Here is a 16995-nt window from a genome sequence, read left to right on the forward strand (position 1 = left end):
CGTGATGGGCATTAAGGAGGGTACCTGTGATAAGCACCGAGTGGCATATGTAACTGACAAATCACTAAATTCTACACCTGAGACTAATATTACACTGTATGTTAACTAACTGGAATTTACATAAAGACTTAAAAAAAAATAAAAAATACCACACTTTAATATGGAGGGAATTCATGAAAAATTTAAACATATCATTATTCTTGATAGTTTTGCTAACATATCTCAAAATTATTTTTTTATTTTAAAGTTTACCTCTCTAAATTACAAATTCTAATTTTAACTACAAATGGTACCTAAGGAAAGGGACCTTAAAGCAATCTGATTCTCTATCATTGTATCATCACTGAAATACCCAGCAAGCTATACGGTTGACAACTATGATTCTAACAAATTATGGTGTTGAAGAGTAAACTCATACATACAAAATTCTTAAAATCATAATAAAATTATAAATGTAAAGACACCTTAAGCTATATATGTTCTTCTAATTGTTAAGATTTTGGCTATAAATTCAAAATATGAAAAATGGGTAAAATCTCTTGTATTATTACTAAATACAGCATTGTCTTCACAGTATATAAAATAAGAATGTAAAATGCTTAAAAGCAAGTCAATTCATTAACACTTTAACTATTCCTTCCTTGGCTGTTTCAGACATTTCACTGAATTCTTCCTAAAAAAATAGCTTATTTCTAATTTATGTTATAGTACTAGTATTTGACCTTAAATGTTACTATGCATGGAATTTACGGAAGATATATACATACACATGAATTTTTCAAGATAGATTCAAGTAAAACAGCTTCTCCCACATAGTAAGGGTAAGGAGATCCTGAAAGCAAGCTTGAATTATGTTTCTTTTATCAGTCCTACCGTCCCCAGGAATGAACCAAAACAAAGATGGTAACGTATAAGTGACATCACCATCAAGTTTCTATGAATTTTCAAACGATTGGCAGAAGAAGTTCACCTCAAACATAAAAACAACTCCCTGAATAATTCCAAGCCTTTATTAAAATAATTTTATTATTTAACTCAAATGAAATTAAAGGGCAGTAGGCATGTTAATTTTTACTCTAAAGTGCAGATCTAGTCTTTTACAATTATAGCTAATAATCACTGAATCATTGAATGTTATGCCGATACAATTCTAAGCACAATATATATATGTGCATTATACACATGTATATATATACATATGTGTTTATATAACTATAGAGACAGAGATAGATCTACTCAATCTTTATAGCCCTATGAGATTAAGCTTGTGTTACTCCCATTCTCCCAGTTTACATGGGAAGAAACTGAGTCAGAGAGAGGTTACTGAGCTATTAAGAGGTCTTTATAAATTGCAATAAAGAGAACACCAGTCCTTTACAATAGACATATGCTCAGATTGATTTCAAATGTTTTTGTAAATAGGGCAGCGTGTGCATTCATTCCCATAGCTCACTCCCGCACTTTATTATTCAGGTCTCTGCTCAGTACTACCCCATTCAAGCAGCTTCCCATGACCACTCTACATAAACTGAAACCCGCCCCTCACACCCTTCATCCTGCACACACACTCGCTTTATCACTTACCCCTAGGCACTCACCACCAAAAGATGTAACAGCTACTTTTATTCATTCATTTCTTTGTTTCATTAGTCCAATATAAGCTCCTAGAGTGTTTGAGCTTTGCTTTGCTTACTGCTGGATCCTTAGTGCCTAGAAAGCGCCTAGCATATAGCAAGTCTCATGACAAGATTTAGTTCCTAGGCCTCTGAGACAGTTCGTACAATCTTTTTAATCTTCAGGACAATAACCGTATAGAAATGTTATTTATAATCTTGAAAAAATCATGTTTAAAAAATAAGGAGGAAGAGAATGGGGAGAAGAATGGTTTTGCTTCAATGGCAAATTAAAAACAGCAGAAAATGGGTGCCTGGTGGCTAAGTTGTTGGGCGTCTGCCTTCAGCTCAGGTTATGATCCCAGGGTTCTGGGATCAAGCCCCAAATAGGGCTCCTTGCTCAACGGGAGGCCTGCTTCTCCCCTACTATTCCCCCTGCTTGTGTTCCCTCTCTCACTGTCTCTCTCTGTCAAATAAATAAAAATCTTTTTTAAAAAAATAGCAGAAAAGCAAATATATAAAAAGTACCAAATGACTCAGATTCAATTTCTCAGTATCATTTTAAGAAAGCACAAATTAACTGTGTCACTACTTTGTGCTTATTCTATGATTATACTACATCACATGTTTAAATGCATATAATGTGTTTTTCATACATAAAATAATATATTTTCAATATTTTTGGAAAAGTGGGCATATGAATATTATAATTCAAAATCTCAAAGCATTTTTTTCAAATGTAGAGTAATGGAAATAATCCCAAATTAGAATCAGGACACCCAGTTTCACACTACCTGTACCTAACTAGCTGTCTGGCCCTGGGGTGGCCATTTAACCTGTTGAAAAATACACTGCTCATTGTGTTTTTTGTTGGTTTTTTTTTTTTTACGATTTTATTTATTTTGACACAGAGAAGAGAGCACAAGTAGGGGGAGCAGCAGACAGAGGAAGAGAGAAAAGCAGGCTCCTCGCCAAGCAGGGAGCCGGTTGCGGGGCTTGATCCCAGCACCCTGGGATCATGACCTGAGCTGAAGGCAGACATTTGACTGAATCACCCAGGCACCCTCCACTTCTCATTGTTAAAGACTAAATAGATATCCCACAGGACTCCTGAAACTGCTGCTAACGTACTAAACTTCATGCAATGAGGTTTACATTTTCACTATGGGAGAACAAACCAAAAAAATTACCTTATTCTTATCAATTAACCAAATTTGCAAGAAAGGAAATTTATGGAACATTACATGTTTTAATAAATACCTGATACATTACTAAAAATTATGTTTAAATTTATATTAAAAATTTTTAAGTCAAAATACTAAAATTTTAATGTTTACAATAGAAAAAAGGTTAGGAAACCTAGCAAAATACTCTTGAATATTTTTCTATGACCCAAGAAAACTCCTATTCTCATTGCCTTTACCACAGTAATGAAGACCTTCCAAAAGAACATTTCAGCAAGTAGCATAAAACCTGTGATTAAAAAAAAAAGAATGCTACTTTGACTTTTAAGTTATTATCAGCCTGAAGAGCTCCTCCAAATCAGAACTATTATAGAAGCTACTCCCAAACCACTACTTGGCAACAAAGATGAATCTACCTATTACCAGGTTAGGATAGCGGCTATTATCATGGCCCCTTGATTTCTTTCAAGTAGCTCCAATGGAAAAAGCCACAAGTGAATAATAAAGATCTCATAATAGCTCTTAAGAATTCTTTATATGGTAGAAGGCACTAAAATGAACTCTGGAGAGTTAAAAAGAAAAAAAAAAAACCCAACTCTCATCTCCTGATAAGAAAAAATAATTAACCTGACTTAATGCATCTGAGAAGGCTTTCTATAAATCAGACTTTTGTACTTCAAGAGCCAGATTAAAACCATATATCAAAAAAGTATGTAGATATTGTCTCATAAGTACACATAGAATATTTCTAAGTCTGCGGAGGTTCGTGGGTCTTTTTGTGAAATGCTCAATATGTTCTACTTAAAAGGAGAAGTGTGAAGTACTTACAGTGCTTAATTTGCTAGAGGTAATAATGATGCGTCTCTCATGTAACATGCTGGCATACAGCTGCAGCATGTTATTCACATCCACGGCAACAAAATATTCTGTAAGATTTCTCTGTACAATTGAAAAGTCATCGTGTAAGTTGGAGCTCATGGTGATTACGAAGGAAAATATTTTATACATTTACCAACAACTCTTAAAGTTCAAAGGATGTTATTATTAAAGATGGTATTCATTAAAATAATTAAATTTAATATTATTCTGCTGCCACATGAAGCACATAACATTCTATTATTATTTGAAACATAATCCTACCCCAGGAAAACATTTCTCAGAGGGTAATCAGAAGATCACACATTTTCCACTCTCCCCTCCCCCAAGTACTTATAAAAGAAGCTGATTTCCGGGCCCCAACTGTACACTTGCTGAATTGTAATCTTCAGAGTGTGGCTCCAAGTATCTTTTACTTTTTTAAAATAATTCCTGATAATTCTTATATACACTGAACTTGGAGAAATGCTATTCCAGAGTCTTTTTATGTTTGCCAGTCACTCAGTAGGCAACATCACTGTCTGATAGTACGTATTATGTACAAGGCACCCCAAGGATGAGATGGATTCATAAAGCAGATCTTTGTTCCTTTATTAAGGAAAACTCCTTGTTTATATCCCATGTCAGACCTATTCTATGCTCCTATAACCAAATACATTTTGATGTTAGCTTAGCTAATTTTCTTTTTTTTTTTTTTTTTTTAAAGATTTTATTTATTTATTTGACAGAGAGAAATCACAAGTAGATGGAGAGGCAGACAGAGAGAGAGAGAGAGAAGCAGGCTCCCTGCTGAGCAGAGAGCCCGATGCGGGCTTCGATCCCAGGACCCTGAGATCATGACCTGAGCCGAAGGCAGTGGCTTAACCCACTGAGCCACCCAGGCGCCCGCTAATTTTCTTGATTTAAGACTTTATTTTCCCCATATAAGGTCAAAATTGGGATAAGCTACATTAACTTTGACTTTTAGAAGTTCTCCTTCTTACTTATTTTTAACTTTCTGTACTCAAACATAAGCATACTGGAGGGTTATAAAGTAAAGAAGAGACTGAATAAGATATGATAATAAAATGAAACTGTAGTATCAAGTAGACTATGACCTAGGAGGTGAAAACTTTTCATTGGGCAAGAAAACAAGAAATCCAATAAATAGTTTATTTGATTTCCAGAAGGCAGAAACTTTACCAGGACAAATTTGTAATGGCAGGGTATATCACAGAATCTGTAGTATCAGTGAGTGATGTTGAATTTAGTGGGGAGAAATTCATTTACTGTGTTCTATATCTGAGGTCTATCTCACTTTCCAATTCAGTTCTTCATATGGATTACTTTTATGGCATTCAACCTTGGTATTTTTCCTATAGTCTCAAAGAAAAATAATTTCTAGATGGATAAGTATTTCTCAACACAGAATGCTGTGTGGATAATCTATATCAGGCCCACATTAAAAACAGTCTCATCTAGTCTTTTCATAGGAGTTATATGGACTCGCCTGTACTAAAAACACCACAGTCTTGGTTTGATATTGGAAAATTTACAATTATCTCTCCAGACTTCATGTACTCATCACCCATGCACTTTTGGAAACCAAACACTTAGTAGGTTTGAAAACATTTTGGGAAGAACAGTAAAGTTCTGAAAAAAAATAACTATTTCTGGAAATTTATTTTTTCCTATTGATGTTTCTTTCACTTTTTATTGAATTCTTTCTATTGATCCATTGTATCTTTCCAAGAGAAGTTGAAAAAAATTATTTAAGAGAAAATTTCCTTTTCACACAGCAACCAAAACCCTATTTGTCACTTCTACTTTCCATGTAAATTTTTCCACAGAATATTAATTTATAAAAACTATTAAAACACTGAAACTATTTCTAATATGGCTACAATTAGGACTTTAAATAAAATGCAAACTTTAGTAATTTTTATAATTTCTTGTAGTACCCCTCAAGTCCTACAAAATATATATCATGTAAATCAAAATCAAGAAATCAAGTACAGGTGGCACCTGGGTGACTCAGTCAGTTAAGTGTCTGCCTCCAGCTCAGGTCATGATCCCAGCATCCCAGGATCAAGTCCCATTATTGGGCTCCTTGCTCACTGGGAAGCGTGCTTCTCCCCTGCCTGCCATTCTGCCTGCTTGTGCTTGCTCTCTCCCTCTCTCTCTGTGTCAAATAAATAAATAAAATCTTTAAAAAAAGAAATCAAGTATAGGACATTAAGATTTTCATGGAGTTATACAAGTAATCTAAAATGCTACAGTCACTTCACTAAAGTAATTATGTGTATAAAAATATTTCCCATTGCCAGTATTTATCCCCTACCAAGTAGAGTCATCTGAGATATTTCCTCTACCTCATCCCGGGGAGCTCAGGACCTAATATACGTGTGTGTGTGTGTGTGTGTGTGTGTGTGTGTGTATGTGGGTGAGAGAGAGAGAGAGAGAGAGAGAGAGAGAGTGTGTGTGTGTGTGTGTGTGTGTGTGTATGATCCTACTGAACTATCTCAAATGGTAGAAACAGTTTTTCTCATAAAATTTTCCTTACCTACAACCGATATTAAGAAGGGAGTAAAACAGCAGACACATCAAGAAGAAAAAGAGGTAACAATACTATTCCTATTTCTTATTTCTAACAAAACAGGTAATTACAATGTATTCTATTTCTCTATACAGAAATCTTTAGGCACTGAGACAAAAATGAATATAATTCATAATATGAGTAGCATTAAAAAGTACAGAAAACAGAAAACTTACACTCTCAGGAATTGTTGGGAGTCCAGTTACATCTGGGGCAATGAAGTAGGAATGCTAATAAATAGAAATCAATCACGTAAGAAAAGCAGAATTAAAATTTGGTAGCAATATATATAATTTGAAAAAAATAAGAAAAGATACATCAACTAAATTAATAAATGCCAAGGATTAACATTCAGGATTTGCTGAATTTAAAAGATTCTTAAATAACATGGTATTGAATAATAACCTCAGACAAAGAGTTAAGTGTTGGTTAAAAACATTCAACTTTAAAACTGAAAATAATAATCATGGAAAAAGTTTAAGACAAAAAATACGTTACTGAAAGATATATAGATAGATAGACATAGACATATAATACACACATATACATATAAACACATTTAGGGAGACTGGAAAATAATGAGGTTTGCCATAGATTCCAGAGTGTCTGTGGTAAGTCACAACAAAATCTTCTGGTACAGATCAGCTACTATATTATTCAGAAAGCAGCAATAGGACATAATTTTTAAATATTTAAAACCTTTTAAAAATGTAATGATCTCAAAATATGACCCTCATACGCCCACTGAACAGTAATTACCTTCTATAATATTCAAAGCAATACAACAGTTCATAGATCTATTTATATAAAAAGCATATTGTGTATGTCTTCATGTTCCCCATTCATGTTCCCAAATTTTACCACCCAGAATCAGTAAAACTAAATCACCAGAATTGTTTTATTTTCTGTTCATATTAATCTCCAAAATTATTTTCCTATCTTAACCACATAAGGACATACTTAATACTGCTTATAGTTAAAAACTGGAAAAGAAACATTCTAGCCAATACTGGGCACAATTAACCAGTCAGAACAGGCTAGTTAGCACAGTCATAATGTATAATTTTCCAGAGTAGAAGAACAATATGAGATAAATCACTAGGTCTCCTGAGACCTTGTGACAAAAAATGTGACAGAAATCTCATGCTGTGAATGCACGTTAACATTACTACTACTGACAATGGAGAATATGCATAGATTTGGTCTCTATTAACTACTTTATTTGGAGGGGTTTTTAATAGTACTATATTTCATAAAACTGTGCTCTAAAAGATAGTATAAACAGAAAATATACTCCAAATGATTAATTTTCTTAAAAGAGACAAATTAACCATTTCCCAAAGGACTGGAGTGAATCTTAAAAACACAGTGAAAGAAATAATTATTTTCTCAATTTAATAGTGATTTTTAGAAGCCAATGACCTTTTAACTCACCGGTACTAGGAAGGGCTGATCTTTCAGAACTTGCTCACTGGCAATAAATATCTCTTGGTTCTTATAATATATGAGAGAAAAAATGAATATTTTACTTTCATGGGGGAAGTTTACACAATTTGCTGTGTACCTGAGACAAATTCATGTAGTTACATTATCCACAGTATCCAACTATAATTATAAATGCTATTTTAAATGCTGTTTTGCTAATTTTATGCTAGAAAAATCTCAAAGAAAGTATTTTCATTTTCAAAAGAGAGTAGAAAATGCTGTGGATACTTAGTGAATTTGAAATGTACTTTCAAAGTAAGCATTTACATTATATATTAACTTTTTATACGATCTCTGTGATATTCTTATAGTTTCAATGTCAAGCCTTGAAAAATTCATGTGTTGGAGCATTCACAAAATATGGTATTATAAGAAAGTAGAGTAGTTTCCCAAGGCTTCTCACATTTTTCTATCAGAAATTGTGCAAACAAAATTTTCTTTCCACTTTGTGGAAGAACAATAATTCCTAGGATGATCAATCGTTACTGGGCATCATAAAACTAAAACCTCAACAAGTAGCTGAGGACCATGTTTCTGGATCCCAACTCTGCCAGTCTGGAACAGCACAGCACTAGACATAGCACTTTGGTAAGCTCTAGCTGAAATCAAATGAAATTACTAAATGGACTTTACACGAATTTAAGACAATATTTTATCAACCAGCTGAATCTGCCAATTCTTTAGATACTGTATTGAGAAAAGGTGTACAAGATTTGAAAGCGACCAAAGACATTGACTCAAAAGCTTACAAAAAGGCTTAAATTATAGAAATGAATACATAGAATAGAACACAGTCACTCAAATTCCCTAAACAAGATTATTTCAGCTATGGTACAAAATATGTTATCCAAATGAAATAAAATTTCAATTCATTAACAACTAATGTTAGGATAGCTTTTCATAGTATATCTAGATATATCATTTCACACAATTCCCCAAACAAGTTTCTCAAAAATGGACTCACTCAATTTCTCATATGAAGAAAAATAATCATCACAAGATATTAACTTTTTGCTAACATCACACATTTAGTGACCATGACTTAAACCAGTATCTTCTATTCTTAGATACTAAGAGATCTAATAGTTTTTGATATATGACTCTTAATAATAAAGGTGAAGTATTTCAATATCCAGTATTTTTGAAATGTATTTTTAGAAGATATTTATTTACTCCAGAACAAATGACACTCCAATTTAAAACCAGCACACTTTTTTTTAAAAGATATTATTTATTTATTTACATATAATGTATTGTTTGTTTCAAGGATACAGGTCTATGAGTCATCAGTCTTACAGAATTTATAGCACTCAAACTCCATTAACGATCTAGGATAGCTACCCTCTATTATCTTAGTACCTATATTTCCTTTACCCTATAACAAAGTGTTAGAATCATTTTATAAATACAACTCCTTCAAAGAATGACACTTATTTTTGATAATCTAGACCTTTTCTTTGATCTTGATGTTTTTCCTTGACCTTTCTACTTCATTCCACTAACCATTAACCTTGCATTCTTTTGGGTTTAGTGACCTACAAATCTGAGTTTCTCCTTAACTTCCTTAACTTCCTTCTTCTAATTCTTTCACTTGACCTCCTTCCTTCTTCTATATTGTATTTTGGCAATTAGACATCAGCCTCTGCTTTATTCTCTCTATATTCTGTCCTTTAAATAGCTCAAGTATTCTTACAACTATTTCTGCAGATGACTGCTATATCTGGGTTAAAAATTTCAGGTTATCCTTAGATTTCCAGTGTGCAATCTCCAAATGACTATTAAATATTTCCACTTTGGCAGTGTTCAAAAAGAGGGTGCAGACATAAAGGTACAGAGATCCTGGGGAAAAAAGAACAATTTATGCTGTTAACGACACAGGAAAGTTTCACAAAGTGGGAAGTGAGCTAGTTCTAGACTAAAGATGGATAGTCTACAAAGAGGCTTTAGTAAAAAAGGAAGATGTACAAGTGAGAAAACACAATGTTCATTCAAGAAGATGAACAGAACAATGTGACCAGAGTAGAGAATCAACTTAGAAAAAAAAAAAAGAGAGAGACAGAAAAATGAAAAGGTAGACTGAGGCTAAGTAGTGTGTGGTCATGAAAGCCTGCTGGAAAGACAAATTCTGGACAAATTCTACAGAAAATGGGGAGCTTTTAGGTTTCAGAAAGAAACTTTATATAGTTTAAGGAAGTTTAATCTGATAAGAGTTTTGTAGAAAGGATTAGAAAGAGAGACTCTAAAGTAAGAACTATTTAAAGTGCTAAGCATCTGAACCAGGGTGCTGACAGTAAAAATAGAACAGAACAATGTCAGAGAATACTATTATTAAGCAAAATTATAGGAAAAATTTAAGCAAAAGAAAGTTATTACCAAAGAACATAATGAAAGTAACAATTTCTTTATTGTGCAAAAAAGCAAAAGACGTGAATATGATTACATATACTTCAATTTACTTTTTCTTTCAATTTTTCTTGCATCATTATATATTTTTTCTTCCTTATAAGTGGCACAATTTACCACTACATTGGAAGAATTAAAATGAATATAAATAAATTTTAACATTTGATTTGGTATGTTGACTATTAATGAAAACATCCACATATGTGATCATTAACTTTGAACATTTACAAAATCTTCCAAAATACTAATGGTGCACATTAAAACTCTTGGCAGTAAGTAATCTACACCACCACAGGCTTACTGTTTGACAAACTTCAACCATATTTTCAGTGTTTGGTGTTTTTTTTTTTTTTTAAAGATTTTATTTATTTATTTGGCAGACAGAGATTACAAGTAGGCAGAGAGGCAGGCAGAGAAAGAGGAGGAAACAGGCTCCCTGCTGAGAAGAGAGCCCAATGTGGCGCTAGATCCCAGCATCGGGCTCTATGGAGATCTGGAATCATGACCTAAGCCAAAGGCAGAGGATTTAACCCACTGAACCACCCAGGGGCCCCGTGTTTGGTGTTTATAAGGGAAGATGGATCACAGCGTAGGGAAAGAAGAAACTTTAGCCCACAATTTTTATCATATAATTAGTTATATGCTAAACTTTCAATTCTTATTATGTACTGTTTTCATTTTAGGAAGGGTATTGTGCATGTGTGTGTACATGTGTGTGTGTTTCCTTATTAAGGATAAAGTTTACCACCTGAAAATCAATATTCCTTACAAAATATTCTCACAGATTTGGTTACTGCTACTGTAAATTTTAAAAATCTGTGATTCACGATCTATAAAAATATACATCTAAAATGTGATAGTTGAAGCATGGCAAAAAGTCCCACTATCATCCTACAGTAATGTTACTAGCACTGACATTTCCCTGGTAGCAGAGTTTGCTGAAGTTGTATGTGTTCTTAAATGACAAAGTGCTATGACAAAAAAAAAATCAATTAATAACTCAATACTTACCACACTCAAACTGACAGGAGTGTTTGCCTTTGGTACTGGGTGGCTATAGAGTGATTTGAGAGTTTCATTCAAATCATTTTCCTAGAGTAAAATGAAAAAGTATATTTTATAAATGAATTATATACTAAGTGATATAATTAAAACTACTTGATAAATCATGCACTATGCCTTTTCAGATTAGACAAGTTCAGATTAGACAACTGCTTTCCTCAAGAATGTTTCAAATAACAGAAATTGAAATATTTAAATTTAATAAATATGAAAAAGATAATCAAATATCTTTATCCAAAAAGCATAACAGCAATATTTCTACTGAGTACAAATCTCTATTTGGCAAAACTTCATTATTATAATATATGCTAATGCTATCTATAGAGGAAATCATTTAAATCATTAAATTCAAGAACAATGGGATTGAATAAAAACAACAACTTTTTATCAGATCACTGAATACTTCCATTTTCCATTTTAATTTTAAAATCTTAAACTTAATTTTTAAGGAATAGATACAATTTAGCATGATCATTGTACTAAAATGCAACATACAGGTTATTCTACATAGTTCATTTCTAAAGAGCTACCAGTCACTACTTGACTCACAATAAATGGAATTAAATAGAAGATATAACACATCTACTTCCCTGAATATGTAAAATAATAATGTACCTTGATATGCATGCTCACTTTTTCCAAGTTATGCATATAAACCCAATAATAAATATATAAAGGTAGCTTTTTATACACATGATTTTTATTCTTAAAATATTTAGGTGTGGACAATATACCAGAGAAAATGACAATTGCTCAAAAATGGTAATAATTAAGGAATTTGGATATGAGACTTATAACTTCTCATAATTTGTCTTATAAATTAACTAACAAACCTTAATAATTCCAATTTCTGTAAGTGTTTGTGAACTGTGTGCTCAAAACTGCCTATGTGGAATTCTCCCTAGAATGACTTAAAAGAAATGACTATAGAACTTATCTCTTGACCATTAAGAAATGAAATATATCCAGAGAATATTCTGGATGATATTTAATGCTCTGTCTATATAAAACTCCTATGACTACATAAGGTTTTTTAAAGTCTAGCTTTTAAAATATCTTTATACTTGTCTGATATTGATTAGGTAAGGATAACTTCAATTATAAAATCTAAATATCAATCTATATAGCCTGTGACACTGGATTAAAAATAAAAAGAAAAAATATTACAATTATAGATTTACTTCTGGTTTTTTAATTAATACTGTGAACCTACGATACAGCTTCCTCTGATTAGGAACATAAATGTAGTCTCTCTTATTTCCTCTTTTCAGAAAACTAAAATTATACGGATTTGTTCACAGTATTTTCTTTTATATTATTTCAGTGTTACTGATGGTCTCAGAGAGACTGACATATTATAGATATGTAAGCATTAACTTAACAGTAAGAGTTTCTAAAAGTAAAGTATTCTAAATTTGCATGACTAATGGAATTAATGCTGGTTCCAAATGTATACTCATAAAAACAAAGAACAAGAAATAATCATAAAGTAAAATTCTGGTTTTAAGCTTCCATTGCTATACTTAAATTCTTTTATTTCCAGTTATTTTGCTAGGAAAATGACTGTATAGCTTCAACATAAAACTGTTCAAGTATAAAATGACCTTCTAATGAATACTTCACAGAATTATGGATGTCAAGTGTAGAGGGGGAAATATTTACACACACACATACAAATATACCTGAACTTCTGACAAACAGCAAACCTTGCTATTATGATATAATAATAAAATTTGGTTGCCAAATTAGGAGACTGTACACCAGAAGCATAAAAGGAGTATCTTAATTCAATAATAATACATTTAAACTCTATTTAATAAGAAGTATCTGGAATAGTATTTGTGCTGAACTCGGGTTTTGTTTTTTAAAGATATTTACACATTGAATCTTAAAAGATGAGTGTTCTATCAGTAATCATGAGTGAGTGACATAATCTTGAAAGATAATTATATAGGAATTCTGGAAAACCTGAATGATTCAAGATAACTGGATAGTACATTATGTGTAAGAAAGAAGCAGTTTAGCCAGGAAGGAATATCAGAAACCAGATCATGGAACTTCTTATATGTCAGGCAGCAGACAAGTTCAGATTTTATTCTAAGAGAAAAAAGGGAACTATAAGAAGATTGTAAGCAGCGATATGATATAATCAGGTTTCAGAAAGAACATTCTTAAAAATCAAAATATAGTGGTACTTATAGCTATGAGTATGTATGAAATGGCCATAAATGTACAGAAAGAAGAGAAAACTAAGAATACAAAATAAGAACATCAAAGTTTTAGGTATAGATAGACGAAAAAGATCAAAGAAAGACATTATATAGTTAGAAACAATGGAAAAACAATGTCAGGCCAATCCAGAAAAATACAATCTTGAGAGTAATAAAGTATCAACTGAGATTATTTTTTTAAAGAATTTATTTATTTATTTATTAGAGAGAGAGAGAGAGAGAACAAGTACAAACGGGGGGCGGGGAGCAAAGGAGAAGGAGAGGGAGGAGGAGAAAGAATTTCAAGCACACTCCTCACTGAGCATGGAGTCTAACATGGGGCTCAATCTTATGACCTGGAAATCATGACCTGAGCTGAAACCATAAGTTGACACTTAACCAATTAAACCGCCCAGGTGCACCTCAAATGAAAATTTAAAAAGATAACAAAGGATGGAAAATATACCCTGAATTTAAAAATTAGAAAACAATAACAGGCAATCATTGCATAATTTTAAAAAAACCTTTTATTTGAATTAAATTACATCAAATAGCACAGTTCATATCTTAGTAAATTAGTTCTTGTAAAAAAATTCAAACAATGATTAACGGGGAAATTTTACAAATATCATCCTAGAAAAGTTGATTAATTCAAAAGCACACTTCAGCGTTTTCATTTTTATTTTTAAGAAAAAAAAGATAAAGACCTAAATGTAATGGCTAGAACTAAAATTCTTAGAAGAAAACATATGGGAAAAGCATCATGACACTGAATTTGTAATTTTTTGACATGACGCTGAAAGCATAAGCAACAAAAGAAAAATACATAATTGGACTTCATGTAAATTAAAAAAACTTTTGTGAATCAAAGGACACAATTAGCAAAGTAAAAAGGCAACCTATGGAATGGAAGAAAATATCTACAAATCATATATCTAATAAGGGATTAATATCTGATTATATAAAGAACTGCTACCCAACAACAAATTTTGCTTAAAAATGGGCAAAGAATTTGAACAGATATTTTTCCAGAGAAGAAAACTAAATGACCAATAAGCACATGAAAATACTCTACATCAAGAATTAAAGAAATGCAAATCAAAACCACAATGATATACCACTTCACACCCATTAGAATGGCTATTATAAATACAAAACAAGGAGGCATTCCAAGAGGGCAGCGTAAGTCCTGAATTCTTATTCTCCTATAGATACAGCAAATCTACAGCTACATATGAAATCATTCCCCCAGAAAAATACCTGAAAACTAGCTGAATAGCTCCTGCACAACAAAGAATAAAAGAACCACACTGAGAAATGTAAGAGGCAGAGATATGGTCTCATCCCAAACTCCATCTACCGTGTAGTGACCCACAATCAGGAAGGATCTCAAGCAGCTTCTCCCTGATAAGCAAGGGGCTTACGACATATATAAGGCACCTCAACCCTTCAGACCTGCACTGAGCTCCCCAAATGTCTGGCTTTGAAAATCAACAGGGCTTATGTCCAGGAGAACAAAGAGTTGTAGGGAATAGAGCTCCTACTCTTGAAGAACTTGTGCACAGACTCACCTGCCACAGGACCAAGCACAAAAGCAGCAGTATGGAGAGCACCTGGACCTACATGAAGGAGATTCATTTGCCAATCCTAAAGCATCTGCCAGAGGAGGAGGAGCTTAATCAAACTCTCTCCAGAATAGAGGTGCTGGTAGGTGTCATGTTTGCTTTCTCCCTCTACCTTTCTAGTGCTGGTGGGCACATCCTGGCCCTGTGCCATTCCTGCAGCCCCAACGCAGCCAGCAGAATTTACAGCCTACACAGGGAATGCTCCTTGAACACCTGGCTCTGGTAGCCAGGGCGAAGCTGAAGAGAAAGTTCTTGGCAGGCTACCACCCTCAGGGCTCTACAAACAGCAGAAGGAAATACAGTCTTCCTATTTACTTATCCTGAAACTTCTACTGAAAGGAATACTTTAGGATTACCACACACCTAAAGGCTATCAAAGTATTTCATAAGTATGAAGCCACACTTTTGCCACTGTCACCAAGGGTATTTTTCCAGATTGATGGGTCTGAACACCATCAGACTTTCTGATTGCTGTCCCACAAACTATTTACATAACTTTAAAGCTGCTGCCTGAGGATCTAGCTTCCAACCAGCCAAAACTAGGAGCTGAGAGATCCCTCCCTCTGGGACATTCAGAGGATATGCACTATCTCAACAACTAGGAGTTATCAATAATGAATCAGGGTGGTTAGACAATCATAAAGGTTCAAGAGACAACCATGAGCTAAGGCAGGGTTGTATGATAAGGTTCATCCATAAAAAGTCATTCTTTCAAGAATAAGAGAAACACCTTTTTCGTCTAATGCATAGAATAGAAACCAACCAAAATGAGGAAACAGAAATATATTCCAAATGAAAGAACAAGATAAAGCTCTAGGGAAAAAACCCTACAAGAAATGGAGATGAATAATTTACCTGATAAAGAGCTCAAAGCAATGGTCATAAAGATGCTCACTGAAATTGGGAGAAGACCAGATGAACATAGTAAAAACTTCAAAAAGATAAAAAATATATATACAGGAAAGTATCAAATAGAAGTCACAGAAAAGGGACGCCTGGGTGGCTCAGTTGGTTAAGCAGCTGCCTTCGGCTCAGGTCATGATCCCAGCGTCCTGGGTTCGAGTCCCACATCAGGCTCCTTGCTCGGCGGGGAGCCTGCTTCTCCCTCTGCCTCTGCCTGCCATTCTGTCTGCCTGTGCTCGCTCTCTCCCCTCTCACTCTCTGATAAATAAATAAAATCTTAAAAAAAAAAAAAAAAAAGAAGTCACAGAAAAGAACTAAACTGAAAAATACACTACAGGGGTTCAACGGCAGACTGGAATCAGTGATCCAGAAGACAAGGCAGAGGAACTAACCCAAACAAATGAGCAAAAAGAAAAAATCATTTTAAAAAGTAAAGATAGCTTTGAAGGACCTGTGGATAATATCAAGCAGAATAACATCCATATTATAGGGGACAGGAAAATAATTTGAAACTTATTTGAAAAAATAATACCTGAAAACATCCCTAACAGGGTGTTAAAAACAGATATCCAGACCCAGGAAGCCCAGAGACTTTTTTTTTTTTTTAAGATTTTATTTATTTATTTGACAGAGACCACAAGTAGGCAGAGAGGCAGGCAGAGAGAGAGAAGGGGAAGCAGGCTCCCTGCTGAGCAGAGAGCCTAATGTGGGGCTCGATCCCAGGACCCTGGAATCATGACCCAAGCTGAAGGCAGAGGCTTTAAACCACTGAGCCACCCAGGTGCCCCCATGAAGCCCAGAGACTTCTTAACAAGATGAACCTAAAGAGACACATACCAAGAAACATAATTAAAATGTCAAAATATGGGCGCCTGGGTGGCTCAGTGGGTTAAAGCCTCTGCATTCAGCTCAGGTCATGATCCCAGGGTCCTGGGATCGAGCCCCACATTGGGCTCTCTGCTCAGCGGGGAGCCTGCTTCCCTCTCTATCTGCCTGCCTCTCTGCCTACTTGTGATCTCTGTCTGTCCAAAAAAAAAAAAAAAAAAAAATCAAAATATA

The 16995-nt window shown here is 33.8% G+C and overlaps 1 protein-coding gene across 9 annotated transcripts in view; it reads right to left on the reverse strand.

Annotated features, from left to right (window-relative positions):
• Positions 1-16995, reverse strand: part of DENND1B (DENN domain containing 1B) — a 278698-nt gene that overhangs the window by 129496 nt on the left and 132207 nt on the right. For 7 of the 9 annotated variants that reach the window (XM_032317056.1, XM_032317062.1, XM_032317057.1 and 4 more), the window contains 4 exons: positions 11148-11228; positions 7683-7742; positions 6425-6478; positions 3626-3736 (listed from right to left, as the gene is read on the reverse strand). In XM_032317056.1, the coding sequence (XP_032172947.1) occupies positions 3626-3736; positions 6425-6478; positions 7683-7742; positions 11148-11228 (306 nt within the window). The remainder of the gene's footprint in view (positions 1-3625; positions 3737-6424; positions 6479-7682; positions 7743-11147; positions 11229-16995) is intronic. The other 2 variants (XM_032317060.1, XM_032317055.1) reach the window with 1 other exon arrangement.

This window comes from Mustela erminea, chromosome 17 (assembly GCF_009829155.1).
Source record: "Mustela erminea isolate mMusErm1 chromosome 17, mMusErm1.Pri, whole genome shotgun sequence".
In the NCBI taxonomy this organism is placed as follows: Eukaryota; Metazoa; Chordata; class Mammalia; order Carnivora; family Mustelidae; genus Mustela; species Mustela erminea.